This window comes from Helianthus annuus, chromosome 5 (assembly GCF_002127325.2).
Source record: "Helianthus annuus cultivar XRQ/B chromosome 5, HanXRQr2.0-SUNRISE, whole genome shotgun sequence".
NCBI lineage: Eukaryota > Viridiplantae > Streptophyta > Magnoliopsida > Asterales > Asteraceae > Helianthus > Helianthus annuus.
This window is the reverse complement of record NC_035437.2, coordinates 117,457,417-117,472,548: the sequence shown is the minus strand read 5'-3', so window position 1 is coordinate 117,472,548 and position 15,132 is coordinate 117,457,417. Positions and strand designations below refer to the sequence as shown.

The following is a 15,132-nucleotide window of genomic DNA, read 5'->3' as shown; positions in this document are numbered from 1 at the left end:
GCTGTGGGTTTTGAGGAGCTGGTGGCGGAAGTTGCTGGTTCTGATTTGCTGGCCGAGAGCTTCTACAATCCTTTGCCTCATGACCCATCTTGAGGCATCTTTGACAACGTTCCCTGCGACATCTTCCGCTGTGGTGTCTGTTGCACTTATTACACAGTGGGTGAATTCCCCGATATCCACCCTGCCCCTGACTGCCAGATGATTGCTGACTCGAATTCTGTTAGTCATTTGTCTTGCGCTGCTGAGACTGAACAGAAACCGATCCCTTGCTGGAATCCCCCTCCCATTTCCTCTTGTTGTCACTGGGAGTAGCAGAAGTGGTGACAGCAGCAGTGGTAGCCTTGACACGTTTTGGCAGTCTGCTCTGGTCCACTGCCTGATCTGTAATACGATGAGGAAGGCGCTGAATAGCCTGGATATTATCAAGGTTAGCCGATGTAACATGGCTCTGGATCTCTGGCGCCAAACCCTTGAGATACAACTCAATACGCTTGTATGGAGGGTCCACCATAGTTGGACACAGCACGGCCAGCTCGTTCGACCTCTTGGTATAAGCCTCGATTTCTGACCCAGTCATCTTCAAATGATAAAACTCATCCTCCAGCTTGTGGATGTCTTCCCGAGTACAGTATTCCCTTTTGATCAATTCCTTGAAGTCATTCCAAGGGGTGGCGTTAGCAGCTGCCAACCCTAGGATCTGTACTTGCGCGTTCCACCAGGTGAGCGCAATTCCTTCCAACGTGCCAGTGGCATACTTGACCCTGCGAGCCTCAGGGCATTCACACATTTCGAACACAGATTCTAGCTTCTCGAACCAATGGAGGAGTCCCACTGCCCCCTCGGTGCCACTGAAAGTACTTGGACGACAGTCCATGAAGTTCTTGAAAGTGCAGACAGGCTGCTGCGCGTGTTGACCTATTGTGTACGAATAGGACAAGGTTAAATACGAGAGTTAATGTAGGATCTAAAGATCCTAGTGTGAGTCTATACTGCAGGGTATACTACCTGCTTGAGCAGCTGCAAGTGCCGCAGCAACTTGAGCTTGAACGAGAGCCTCTAGCTGGGCTTGAGTCATGTTAATTCGTCCGGCCATTGATCTTCACATCAAAGGCAACATAAGTGAGAAAGGTTCGCGAATAGTGCGATGACAGAACAGTGTAAGCACGTAAGTGTTCTTAAGCAATAACAAGTAGTGAGCAAAGTAATGTAAGCATACTATGAGCAAAGTTCTATGCAGTTCTAGCAAGCAGGTAATAAACATAAACCTTATTACCTAGGATGTCGAGTCTTGCACGTGGAGCGAAGCGTCGTTGTGGATCGTTGAGAGCACTGTTCTGGTTATAGTCTGGTTTTAATAAAAACGTTTTCCCATATTAAAACCAAGTTCTCTATAACCAATGGCTCTGATACCAATCTGTCACACCCCCAAAATCCACCTGCGGAGTATCACCGCTTGGGAGCGTGACTGACCAGGATCAAGCCACCAATCATATCGAACATGTAATTAATATCAGTTATAATAAATGTAAACCAATCATTCAATACGATAGGTGTTCAAAACATAATCATAATTCAAAGTATAGCGGAAGCATAAGTACAAAAACCCAAGTGTGTAGCATAAGTTCAATAAGTTCAAAACACTATCCATGCTCCACAACGACCCGCTCCTCCCTGTGCAAGCTCCATAAGTATCTAATGACCTGCAAGGCATGTAACAGATGATCAACAACTAGTTGAGCAAGTTCACAGTTTACAGCTCAGTAATAGTATAGTGTGAGTAGTAGTATGTTCGTTCGTTATGTAATGTATCGTATTCGTTTCCATCGCGGCCTCCCAGGCAGGTATGCGAAGATATTAGGGGGATGTTCATCCCGAGTATTCTAGACTAGGTTTACCTGTATCGCGGCCTACCAGGCAGGTGTGCGAAGATTAGTAAATTACAGTTCGCGACCTTCCAAAGGCAGGTGTGCGAAGTCAGTCATAATATCGCGGCCAACCCTTGGCAGGTGTGCGAAGATCAGTTCAATAAGTGTTACTAGTCTAGTCGTATCCTTATCGTTACGTTCTATCAACTGAGTACGTGCAATAAAGTAATCCAATCCCATTCCCACCCTGGGAACCCCATGCCTTGGCTGTGTGAACTCACCTTGGTTTGCTCGGTATGTTATTGCTTCTAGGGTTTGTTAATCGTCTAAGTCCGTTACACACGACCTAGGATATATTGCACATGATTCGATGTAAGTGTTTGCGTCAAATTAGGGTTTACACATCTTTGATATCCAAGCGATTGTGTTGTGTGTGTTTATTGTGTACATGATGATATCACATAGAATGTTCACGCACGTAGAATCATATAGTTGCATTCAGTATCATACGATCATACACATAGAATCATACATCATGTAATCAGTTCATCATATTCACATATTTCATGCGTCACGCCTTTGTTTTCCCATTTCAGTCTAACATGGATGATAATCTGGTCGTCACCGTTAAGACACTCAGTACATTAGTAGCGTTATTAAACTTCACGGGTATAACGAAGACTAGGATTTAACAAGGTGTCAAATACAACTTAACAGACAAATCATTATCCAATATGCAATTCATTGTTTCTAATTGAACATCATACTTATGAAATCCGTACATCCCTCATATCATTAAAAGGTCGGATCCTTGTTACTAATTACAAGAAGTTCGGACTTAAGAACATATATATGAAACTCGGACTAGGGGGGGTTCCCCTTTATAAAAGTCGGACCTGAGGAAGGTCTATCAAAACTCGGACCTTGTGAGGTGAGTTAGAAACTCGGACATGATCAACTATTTCAAATTCGGACCAAGGGTGAAAGATTAAAGGTCGGACTTCAACACTAAGTCAAAAGTCGGGCATAAGCTTTTAGCAAGGAAAGTCGGACAAGAGTTGATAAAACTCGGAGATAGCATAAAGAAAAGAAACTCGGACATCATCAGGGGTTTAAACGTCGGACAATTATGGTCATCATCTAACTCGGACACATGTTCTTAATAAAAGTCGGACCCTTGAAACATCATATATAGTTCAGACCTTTTTATTTTCATAAAAGCCGGTCCCTTAATGCATACAAACCTCTGGTCATATCAACAAAATTCTTAAATTAATCATTGAAATACCATAACATGTAATACATGGAAAAAGTCTAATTAGTTAAGTCATGGTTGGCCACCACAAATCACCTCAAGAGGTGATTGGACCATACACTGTTAGTGGTCTACATCATACATACTCATTCAAGTATTTCACATGGCCACAAGTATTTTGTTTGATTCAAAACTGAATTACAAGCACGTACATATATGATCACTAAAAGACAATAGTAGCCGCCCAACCCTTTAGTTATCTCACACATGGTTGGACCGAATCAATGAATATTATGCAAATTGATCACATGAAACATGGCACACACATCACACTCAATGACCAAGAATAATCTAGCCGAACACAATATGGTAATTACATGCAAACTAGCTGAAAGTTAATTATGTCATCACATGCACATAGGAGTTTGTAGCAGACAACTATTTTCAACATATTCTCTTATTGGACCTATTTTCTTATAGTGGCTTGCAAGTCAACATCAATTCAACATAAACAATATGTAATAATCACAACACAACAAACGTTCAAGAATTTTAATTAACAAATTACAATACTAACCGGGATAGAAGGTTTGCGGATGAGGGTTCTCGAAGATGAGGAAGGAAGGGGGAGCAGCCTACTAATGGGCCAAAGGCCCAACTTATCTTTGTTGGCAACATAGTGGACGAAAAGACACTAGGTGTTTTCAGCCATGAGGCGTTTTGATGAGATGCTGGTTTTCGACTAGGGGTGCTAGGCACTGTTCCATGTTTTGACAAAATTCACATATGTAAACCTATGCACGCATACAATACATATCACAATTTACACTTATATTGTACCTCAACTTAGTTATTAAACACGCTTGATAACACAACGGATATATATAGTCACAATACGATTTAATGTATTACCACTTGTCCAATTGTAAAACCAACCCGTCGCGTAAACAAATAATCTAAACAATTAACGTGCAATAATGCAAAGATAGAATCTTGGAGACTCGAGTTGTCACAGTTACAAGCCAAATCTTGAGTTTTTAGAACCATTTGGTTCGCCTTGCACATTTATAGATGAAAATGGTAAATTTGGAGCAAAGGCTAATGAGGGTTTCTTTGTAGGTTACGCAAGCCCGCTGAAGAGGGTGTTCGTACCATGCCTGGGGAATGTGATTCAAGTCCAACACGTGGATTGTCAGAAGCACACTCCATCGCCACAACTTCCTGGACAAAGATTCCTATTCGATTACGACAAACTCTGGGAGTCGTTTCAATTGCCTGTCTAGCCGAGTGCTGAGGAACTAGCTTTTCTGTACCATTATCAACAATATACTTCACAAGAGCCTGTGTCTAGTCCGCTAGAAGTTTCTCGACCCACCGTGGGTACTCACGACAATGAAGCAGGGCCAAGTGGAACTACTCACGAACCACCAGAGGAATCAGCTCCATCATTTGACGTTTCTGATGACTCAGAGGAGGAACCCGCGCCTACCTTTGACGAGGAGCCAAATGATACTTCAGAGAATGCTGTGGATCAAGCCGTTGATCTCGATATTTCAAATTTGGAATCGGAAGTAGTTGTGCCTGACACGGTTATGCCACGGACGTTGTCTTACCATCCTTCAGAACAGATCATTGGCGACCTACAAAGTGGTGTCAAGACCCGACATCAAATAGACCAAGCTCTTACTTGTTTTTACTCTTCTATTGCTGATATGCAGAAAGAAGTCTCACTTAAATGTTTCATTTCGCAGATAGAGCCCAGAACCTACAAAGAGGCATTGACTGAGGATAGCTGGGTGAATACTATGTAGGAGGAGCTGCAACAGTTCGAAAAGCTGGGCGTCTGGAGACTTGTCGATCTGCCAAAGAATCAGAAGTTAATCAAGACAAAATGGGTGTTTAATGTAAGCGTGATGACAGAGGTGTCGTGGTGAGAAACAAGGCACGACTTGTGGTTCAAGGCTTCAGCCAACAGGAAGGAATAGATTACGACGAAGTCTACGCGCCGGTTGCCAGACTTGAGGCAGTTCGGATATTTCTAGCCTTTGCGTCGTGGAAAGATTTCAAAGTATATCAACTTGACGTCAAATCTGCCTTCCTGTACGGCACAATCAGAGAAGAAGTGTATGTGGGGCAACCGTCGGGGTTCACAGACCCACAGCACAGAAACAAGGTGTATCTTCTGGACAAAGCGCTATACGGAATTCACCAGGCCCCGAGAGCCTGGTACGAGACGCTTTCGACATACTTGCTGGACAACGGATTCACAAGAGGCACAGTAGATAGCACTTTGTTCACCAAGGAAGAAGCAGGCCACTTGTTGATTGTGCAGATATATGTTGACGATATCATTTTTGGATCCGCTAACGACGACCTGTGCAAAGAATTTGAAAAGGTTATGAAGAAGAAGTTCGAGAAAAGTTCGATGGGGGAGATGAAATTCTTCCTCGGGCTGTAGGTAGAACAAATGCCCGACGGAATCTTCATTCACAGACGAAGTATGTAAAGGACGTGCTCGATAAGTTCGACATGACAGATTGCAGTCCTGCATCCACCCCTGGCGCAGAATCATGGAATTTGTCCCGACGAGCAAGGTGTGAAGATGGACGACACATTGTACCGATCAATCATCGGATCGTTGATGTATCTCACAGCTTCCCATCCAGACATCATGTACCCGACGTGTCTCTGCGCCAGATATCAGTCGAATCTGAAGCAGTCACACCTGACTATAGTGAAACGTATTTTACGGTATTTGAAGGGTTGCCCAAGCATCGGCTTGTGGTACCCTCGATCGGGTGACTTTACTTTGTTTGGTTTCGCTGATTCTGATTTTGGTAGCTGTAAACAGAATGATAAGTCCCCCAGTGCTGGGTGCCAGTTCTTCGGAACTCGACTTGTCACCTGGCAGTGCAAGAAACAAACTGCAGTAGCGCTCTCCACATGTGAGGCTGAGTATGTCTCAGCTTCTAGCTGTTGCTCGCAGATCCTTTGGATCCAACAGCATATGCGTGACTTCGGTTTGCAATTCTTGGATACACCGATTTTCGTGGACAATGAAGCAGCCATTAATGTTACTAAAAATCCGGTTCACCATTCGAAAACTAAACACATTGAAATCCGTCATCACTTTATCCGTGATTGTCACGAGAAAAAGTTAATTCGGATTAAACACGTTAACACCGATGATCAGAAAGCGGATTTTTACACCAAACCATTCGATAAAAAGAGATTTTATTATCTTTTGAAATTAAACGGGATGAAGAATCTGCAATCTGGGAGGGTAATCGAATGTGTAGCCGAGTTGGGCAGCGATCTGACATGAACCTGTGTCGTGTTGTCAAATTTCTTTTGTACAGTTTTATTTTCTACTTTTCGATAAAAACAAAAACACAAAAATATGTTTTAGTTTTAGGGGGAGAAATTCGCAGAAAAATACAAAAACATGATAAAATCGTAAAAATACAAAAACAATAGAAAACCATAAAATCCAAAAACATCAGAAAATTTCAAAAAAGAGTTGTGTAGAATAGGGGAAATGATAGTACATCAGCTAGACGGACACAGTACGCTAAAGATTTGTAGTGTTTAAAATGCATTTAAGCAGTCTCGCTAAAGATGTGCTGATAGGTTTTTACAAAATTAGTAGATCAGTTTGGGATATAAACATAAATTTCACTTGCGTTTACGTGGGGAACACCTCCAGGATATATAGGTAACCCCTGAAATCCTGTTTGAAAGGTCCCGTATTCTGAAATACTAGGTCTTTATGCTCAGTGATATCTGGGGTATTATCCCGGGACTTCTGCTATATGGAAGTACTGACCTAGTCCCCGGATAATACTTTCTGCAAAAGCTTTGAAATATAAGCTCGCCCTCAGCATGCTGATGAAACAATAAAATTGATAGTCGCTGCTGTTGAAAACAAAAGATCCTCTAAAGGGGACACACCTTAAAGTCGAAGCCGTCATCTCTCTACGTATATGAAAGTATCGACCTGAGCTCTCACGGCCCTCGCAATTACCCCTAAACAGATATCAGCTGTGGTATACTCACCTGTAAGACTGAATACTGGGGTCTGGGTACAGGAGTATATACTGAGGTGGGACACATGTAAATGTTTAAGTCCTAAAACACTAATTTAGTATCCTGAACAGATTGAAAATTTTGTGAGAATTTAAGAGGATCAATATATCAGCAATCTACGCGAATTGTTTAAAAGCTTAGTATGAAATAAACAGCTTAACGGTGCTTGTGTCTAGTCGGCAGCTGATATGATCCCTTAACACACTTGCAAAAATATTGTGTGTACATAGTTTCAGTGTATCCAGTTAAAATCCAAAAATATTTTCTTTTCTCATCTTATGTTTCGACAACCGATGTTGGGAATTGGAAGATCAAAGCCTAAGTGCAGAACATGTCAGTGCTTGATGAGGGATGGGTAAACTGGAGATTGCTATACAGTGATTGGTATATTGTTTGAAAGTTAAAATGTGTTTGAATATTTGAAATGTTCAAAAGTTCATTCATTTGAACTGCTTTCAGAAAGAAACGTTAGCAAACTTCATAAATCTGATCATCCAAGGCCATTAACTTGGACTTGGTGGGTCAAACAGTTGACCAAGGTCATTGACTTGGACTTGGTCAGCTGAGTGTGATGGTGGTCAATCTGAAAAATGTCAAAAAGTTAAACTTTTGAAAACAAGTTAATAGTTTCGCTTATTTGTCACCCAAAACAAAAGTTTAGCTTATATGGCTGTTTCAAGAGGTTTCGCTTATAGCTTCAAAGGAGGTTCCGCTTATTTGTCAATGGACACAAAAGCGAAACCTCATTACCTATATAAAGTCAGAGGTTCCGCTTGTCTGTCACTTTTACCCTTTCGCTTGTACGTCACTTTCTCTCCGGCGATTTGAAGCGGAACCCTATTCCGACCATTTTCAAGTGTTGTGCTGCCCAATTTTCATCAGTTTTTGTTACTTTATTAGTAGATCAATCATGGGCAAGGTAAGTCTTCGTTCAATTTGTTCGATTTCATGCTTATTTTGAATTGTCGGTCATGTTTGCATAACTGAACATAGATTTAGGCCTTTATATGTGAAATTGAAGCTTGAAAACAAACTAGCACAGTCGTTTTGATGTCTAGATCATGATATTATGCTTTGATTGTTTCAAATTTGATGATTGATGGTATGTGTCAAGTCATAGATATTTCAATCTCAGATCTAGGGTTTTAGAGATGTCAAAATTGAAATTAAAACATATCCCTAGTCTCGGTTTTGTCAAAATAACAGGTGGGTGAGTTCAATTGCTTGTTGTGATCAGTTTTGAATGATTGATGAAGGTTTCGCTTAAACGATCATTTTACATGTTCCGCTTATGTGTGCAACACAAGGTTCCGCTTTTAAGTGCATAACTGGTTTCGCTTATTTGTTCAATTGATGGTTCCGCTTTTAAGTGCATAAATGGTTCCGCTTATGTGTTCAATTGATGGTTTCATTTTTAGGGAAGTATGTGGTTTCGCTTAAATGGTCATTACATGTTTCGCTTGTATGGTCATTACATGTTCCGCTTATAAGTTCATTATGTGTTTTGCTTATACGTTCATCACAGTTTCGCTTGTATGGTCATTACATGTTCCGCTTATAAGTTCATTATGTGTTTTGCTTATACGTTCATCACAGTTCCGCTTGTATGTTCATCACAGTTCCGCTTGTATATGTTCCACTTTTATGCACAAGTTATAGTTTCGTTTATAAGAGCAGTCTTATGTTTCGCTTATTGTGCACTTGTAAAATTTTCATGTTTGAAAAAATTTCTAAGTGTCTGATTTAGTGTGTTTGTGATTTACAGGTGTCTAATGTGGTATTTGATCCTCTTCACAACAGCTGTTGTGATTTGGATGTTCAAAAATATCCGGAACTGATCAATTTCAGTGGTATATTGGAGTTCATGAGACGTATTCCCATTCAGAAGGCGTTGACTGATCAAAGACCAGTGTATAGATCTCATATTGAACGTTTATGGAAGAATGCCAACTACGATGAGCAGAATAAAGTTATCTCTTCAGTTGTTGAAGTACATGGCAAGTTGGAGAAGATTCTGGTCACCGAAGCTCTAATTCGTGAAGTTGTTAATTTTCCTGATGAAGCAGATTCTCCAATGAGATTTCCAAAAAGAATGGTGAAGGGGTGTATGTTGAGAATGGGATATCAGGGAGCGTTGAATACTGGAAATTATCTGAAGTCTAAATTCACTAAGCCTTACAAGTTTTTGATTCATTGTATTCTGATGTCATTAAGCCACACCAAAGGAGGTTATGATGCGATGCGTGACTACCAGATGAATATAGTCACTGCGTTGGTGCTAAACAAGAAATACAATTTTTCGCATATCATATTTCATTACATGGCAGAGAACATTACATCAAAGGTCAGGTCTTGGACGTATCCGAGATTCGTACAGATGCTGATAGATCACGCGTATCCTGAGATCGACAGAAACATAAAAGATGACTTATTGGTGCAATCACATATGAACAAGATTACAAAAACACAGCTTGTGAAGTATCACCCAAATCACCCTGAACCGAAAGTTGATTTTGCATTCTTTGGGGCTATAAAAGATGCTAACTATGCTGATCCAGATCCAGTTGAACACCAGAACTAGAGGAATGAAGCTGAGATGAAAGAAGCGGCGTATGCTGAGGAGTTGAAAGTTCTTGCAGAGTTCAAAAACACAAAGAATGAGTGGTATGTGAAAGAAACTGGGAGAAGACGCAGAAAGGCGACTCCTATAGTTCAACAGGGTGAAGGATCGTCATCAAAACCTAGAAAGAAGCAAAAGAAAGCAACAACAATATCTTTGATTGATGAACCGGAAGAAGATAATCCGGTGGTTACTGCAGAAAAGGAACAAGTGGCAGCTACTGAAGATGATCCATTTAATACTGATGTATTGTTTGATACTGAAGTTTTAGAAACAGGGCCAGAAATTGTTGCTAATGTTGAACAAGTTGTAAATGTTGAAAGTCAGAAAGAGAAAGAAAAGATTGTTGAAGACATTGAAGGAGACCATGTAGATAAGAGTACAACAAGTTCATCAAGTTCTTCAGATGATGGTATTGACGAGATTGAAAGTCGAAAAAGAATTCAAGAAGAGATAGAAAAAGAGAAGCTGTTAAGAAAGAGAAAGAGACAGGAAAAGGACGATGATGATGTTTATGTGCCTTCTCCAGAACATGTCTCAGGATCACAATCTTCTCCAAGAGTTAGAAAGAAAGCTGGAGGTTGAAAGAAAGTAGTTTCTCCAAAGATTGTCAAAGCTACTCCAAAGATCAAAGTACCAAAGACTGTGCTCAAAAAGAAGAAACAAACCAAGAAACCACCTACACCACCACATGAATCAACACCACCACAATCACCTATCCAATCACCACCCCGACAACCTACTCCACCACAACAATCCTCACCACCTAAACAACCAACACCTCCAAGACAACCATCATCTATTCATCAAACAACACCACCCCAACAACCTTTTGTTACCTCACAAGATATATTTCAAACACCTCCACTCACCCAAATGCAACCTGGTTTGTCTAGCAGAGGTCTTTATACTCCACAGGATAATCTTTTAGATGTTGGAGATTTTGATTTTGCCAACACTTCACAAGTCAGAAATGTTGAAAAGAAAGTTGAAGAAGTTGTTGCTGAGAACAAGAGGCTGGCAGCTGAAAATAAGAAAGTGTGTGTGTCACGACCCCCGACCCACCCTGGCCGGAACCGGGAGCCGCGAGCAGTCCACGTGGTACCGGTGATTATTTTGAAAAACATTGCAGCGGAAATTTCATCAGGACCGTGAGTTAGGAAAAATATCAGAGTTTAGAAAACACCGGATTTTATTTATTAAATAGATGGGATAAACCCATGTTTTATAATGGTAGCTTTAATAAAGATAAATTTGATTACATGAAACAATATTTCTTAATTTAATTTAATTAATAAAATAAGCCACTTCTTGATGCCTTTCAGTGTCGTATCCATCTTTTACTCCAATCTACTGTAATTACCTGAAACACGTTTTAAAAAGGTTTTGTCAGCGGGAAATACTGAGTGAATCATTCATTTTACTGAAAACGACACATTTGTTATAATTCACAGTATTAAGATCTTTTACATATGTTTCTGATATCAACCAACTACCCACAGTATTTGTCACTCGACCGAATCTGTGACAGTGGTCATATCACCATTGGCTGCCCCAATGAATGACGTATCACTAAATTTTAGGTTCGCCCACCTAAAGTGATAAAAACAGTAGTAATGTGCACAATACCCCACATACTGGCTGTAATTTGGTGATTACATCAACTTAATCACTGTAATTATTATTCTGAAAATAATTTGGAGTATTGTAAAACAATTGATAAAAAGAGAATGACTCACATTATAATCATGCAGATTCATACGGCCAAAGTTTAGTCTATAGATAAGCCTTGATATATTGCAGATTTACACAGGCAGAGCTTAGCCTATTGATTTAGCCTTGTAACCTAGTGCATACGAACTAGGTAGGTAACTTAATACAACAATTACCATAACTCACGAGATCAAATTCTCACAACGAACGACAAAGTGCGATACTTAAAACATCCATCGATTTAACGACGAACGACAAAGTACGATACTTAAACATCCAACGAATTAACGACGAGCGACAAAGTATAACCCTAATGTGGGTGGCACTTAAACATTCATTGGATATATTGATCGGTCGGAAAATGAATCGTAATAGCGATCGAGTTAATACCCTGTATCGTAGCAGCACCCTGCTATACTAATTAGTGATTCGCGTGTGTGTTTTTAGAGTATTTGGACGATAACTCGGTGTATAATCGGAATTTAATCGTCGAATGAACAGCAGACTGCAAGTGCCGATGCCTGCTATTTATACATGAAATTTGACAGGCTTACGGACCGTAAGACCTATCCCTTACGGTCCGTAAGGGACACGTAATGACCATAGGTTTGCCGCGTGTGGGAGTAGGCTAGCTGAGTCGATGGAACGAATAATTTCAATTTAGACAGCAAGTTATAAGGATAATCGTCAAGTGGGGAATACCCCCCCCCCTGAGTTTTAGGGGCCCTGATCCTGATTCTGATTGTTCTGGAAATTTTCGGAGTTGTGTAGGATTACTTGGGTGTCTCAGCTAGGGTTTCCTATTAGGTAAATAAAATAATAGGCATGACTTTTTGATGAGAGTTGTTTATAAAATAGAATAATAAATAATAATTTTGGGTACATCACAAAAAGGAAATAAAATGGTGAGAAAAGAGAATGAACCCACTGGGTAACTTTAGGGTTCAACTAGAAAATCTCCTAGTATAAATTTTGAGGAATAACTTTTGAGATATAGAAAAATATATAATGCACTCGTAGTGAGTATAGTACCCCTAATTCAACCTTGTCCCTATGTCACGAGACAGAACCCAAACGAACTTAGTCGGGCAAAGCCTTGACATGCGTTATGGGGTTCAGATCAATCGGAAAGGGTAGCGGTGATCGGGAGTTACAACACTTAAAACGGGCATGGTTTTATTATTATTATTGGTGAAAAAGAATAAAATAATAAAAGTAAAATAGAAAAAGAACCTGAAAGAGGCACAGCAAGGGATAGAAAGGAATGTTAGAAACAATTTGAGTTGAAAGCTATGGACTTATTTATAGTGGCCAGGAGCTCAATTCTTTTTCTTATAACACTCCACGTAACCCTATGGCATTTATGAAATGCATACACGTTGACAGCTAAGGTTTAATTATTTTATTATTTTGTTGTTTTTGATTCTATCAGAAGTGATATGTACATATTTTAAATTGTAAGTTTAAGTTTTATTATTATTTTATTATAATTAATTTAACTGGTTCACTTCTTTGGCACGTATAACTTCTAAAATATAACTTTTTATAAAACAATGAATATATCTTTAGAACTAGAATAATTTTATCTACATTTTGAACAAGCTTCATTAAGAACAGAGTAGGTTCAAATATAATGTATTTTAATAGTTTAGTTATTAAATGGTTCCTGGGTCCGACTAGGTACTTCATATTTTTAATAGTTAACTTACCCGTAATCTACCCGTCTAATAATATAAGTTATTATATACTTTTATTATAATAGAAAAGGTCAACTATATACAGGCCAATTAATTAAAATATTATTTCAACCAAATATATATAAAATGGTGTTTAAAACTATTTGGGTTGAATATTTATATTAAAAATAAACTAGTTACTAGTGGTTAATAAATTTAACCTAACCTATAGTTTATATGATAAATTTAGGAATGTTACATTCTCCCCACCTTGTTTTAAATCTCGTCCTCGAGATTTGGGTTACGATATTTCTTTTAGACTTATGTCATATTTTAGTCAATAAAAACAATATTTAATATTAATGACACATAATTTAAAGTATCAAAGTTTTGTGAATACGAGTTGTATAATAAGGAGGATTCAATGGTTTAACTACATTAGTTCGAGAAATCGATGACAAACGAATGAGATGAAATGAAATAAATTCCAAAGTGACTAGGTTCAAGCCAATAGATAATCAAAATGAATGTGAAGGACTTTTAGAATCAATAAAATTCTTTGTTAGAAGAAAGCTTACTTTGATTGGCAACTGAGGAAACTTAGAATCGACAGGTTCAAAATGAAATAAAAGCATGAAAATAATTTGTCAAATAGTAAATTATGATATGAGAAATTCTATGTGTTGAGATGAGTGAATTGCAAAGATACACCAAAGGACAATAGAGTTAGTGTATTAGAGTTCCAAATTGTTTTAAATGGTGAAATAATGTGATAGTACACTATTAGTGACTATATTTTTCATACTATGTCCTAGAGATGGAAAAATAATAAAAATAAGTTGTTTTGACATGACCAACCATTATATTATATTTGTAAAGCAAATGTAATATATATTATTTGTTTCGCATTTTTACTCTATGTAAATGGTTACCACTTTTAATTAAATATTATTTTAGTATTTTATTATACTATGTAAAATAACTTATATTTACTATGTAATATAGATTACAAAATACCATAGTGAAGTTATTACATTTACAAAATATTTTAGTATTATGATTTTGTAAAAGAATCACTATTATTTATAATGTTAAATGAAAGTTGTGAATAAAATGGTAAAAATACCTATTGTACAGAAGTATTAGTAAAATATTTCGTAAATATATAATACTTAATGGGTCGATTCTATGCGATTACTTATTTTCATATAACGTTGTAAATAAGTGAAAACGGGGACTATTCTTTATATATTACAATGTTCTTCTAACCCAATGTAGTCGCTGAATACTATATTATTCTTATATGGTTATTTTCTTGCTAGAGTGTTATAGTACATAGTTACCACAAAATATGTGATACATAATTATTTATAATTTTTTATTCGTTCTTCTAATTCTTGTATTGTTTTATGAAAATATGTCTTTTCTTTACAGTACGAAGTAAAATATTTTTATATATAATTAAGATTTATTAAATAAGTACGATGACTTAATTAACTAGTTATTATCATGGCGGATATTAGTTAGTGTTGCCTTGTTTAAGCATAGGTGGTCAGTCCATGCCTAACTAAGGCTAGGCTATTCAATACCTGCCCTAGACAATAACCATAGTATAATATTAACACTATTATTATTAGCATATTATTACTAATAATAAAATTATTAATAATAGATAACTTAAACATACACTTAAAATGAAAGTATACTCCAACATAATATATATATATATATATATATATATATATATATATACATATATAAAAGTACAAATTCTTTACTTCAATTATTTAACAAAAATCATTGACTTGATATCCAAGAATTATCGTTTTGCAATAATGCGATTTATAGTAAAAATTAAATATAATGAAATGATATTTGAGTTTAAATAAAATAATAATTCGGAATGAAGTCCTCCAG

The 15,132-nt window shown here is 37.9% G+C and overlaps 1 protein-coding gene across 1 annotated transcript; it reads left to right on the top strand.

Annotated features, from left to right (window-relative positions):
- Positions 1-9,802: 9,802 nt before the first annotated feature.
- Positions 9,803-10,411, top strand: LOC110943507 (protein FAM133A-like). The gene has a single exon (XM_022185253.1). It carries the CDS (start codon positions 9,803-9,805, stop codon positions 10,409-10,411), a length of 609 nt encoding a protein of 202 aa, XP_022040945.1.
- Positions 10,412-15,132: the final 4,721 nt, after the last annotated feature.

What these genes read in the sequence shown, in the direction of transcription:
- LOC110943507 (XM_022185253.1), top strand. Translation starts at nt 9,803, where the DNA reads ATGAAAGAAGCGGCGTATGCTGAGGAGTTGAAAGTTCTTGCAGAGTTC.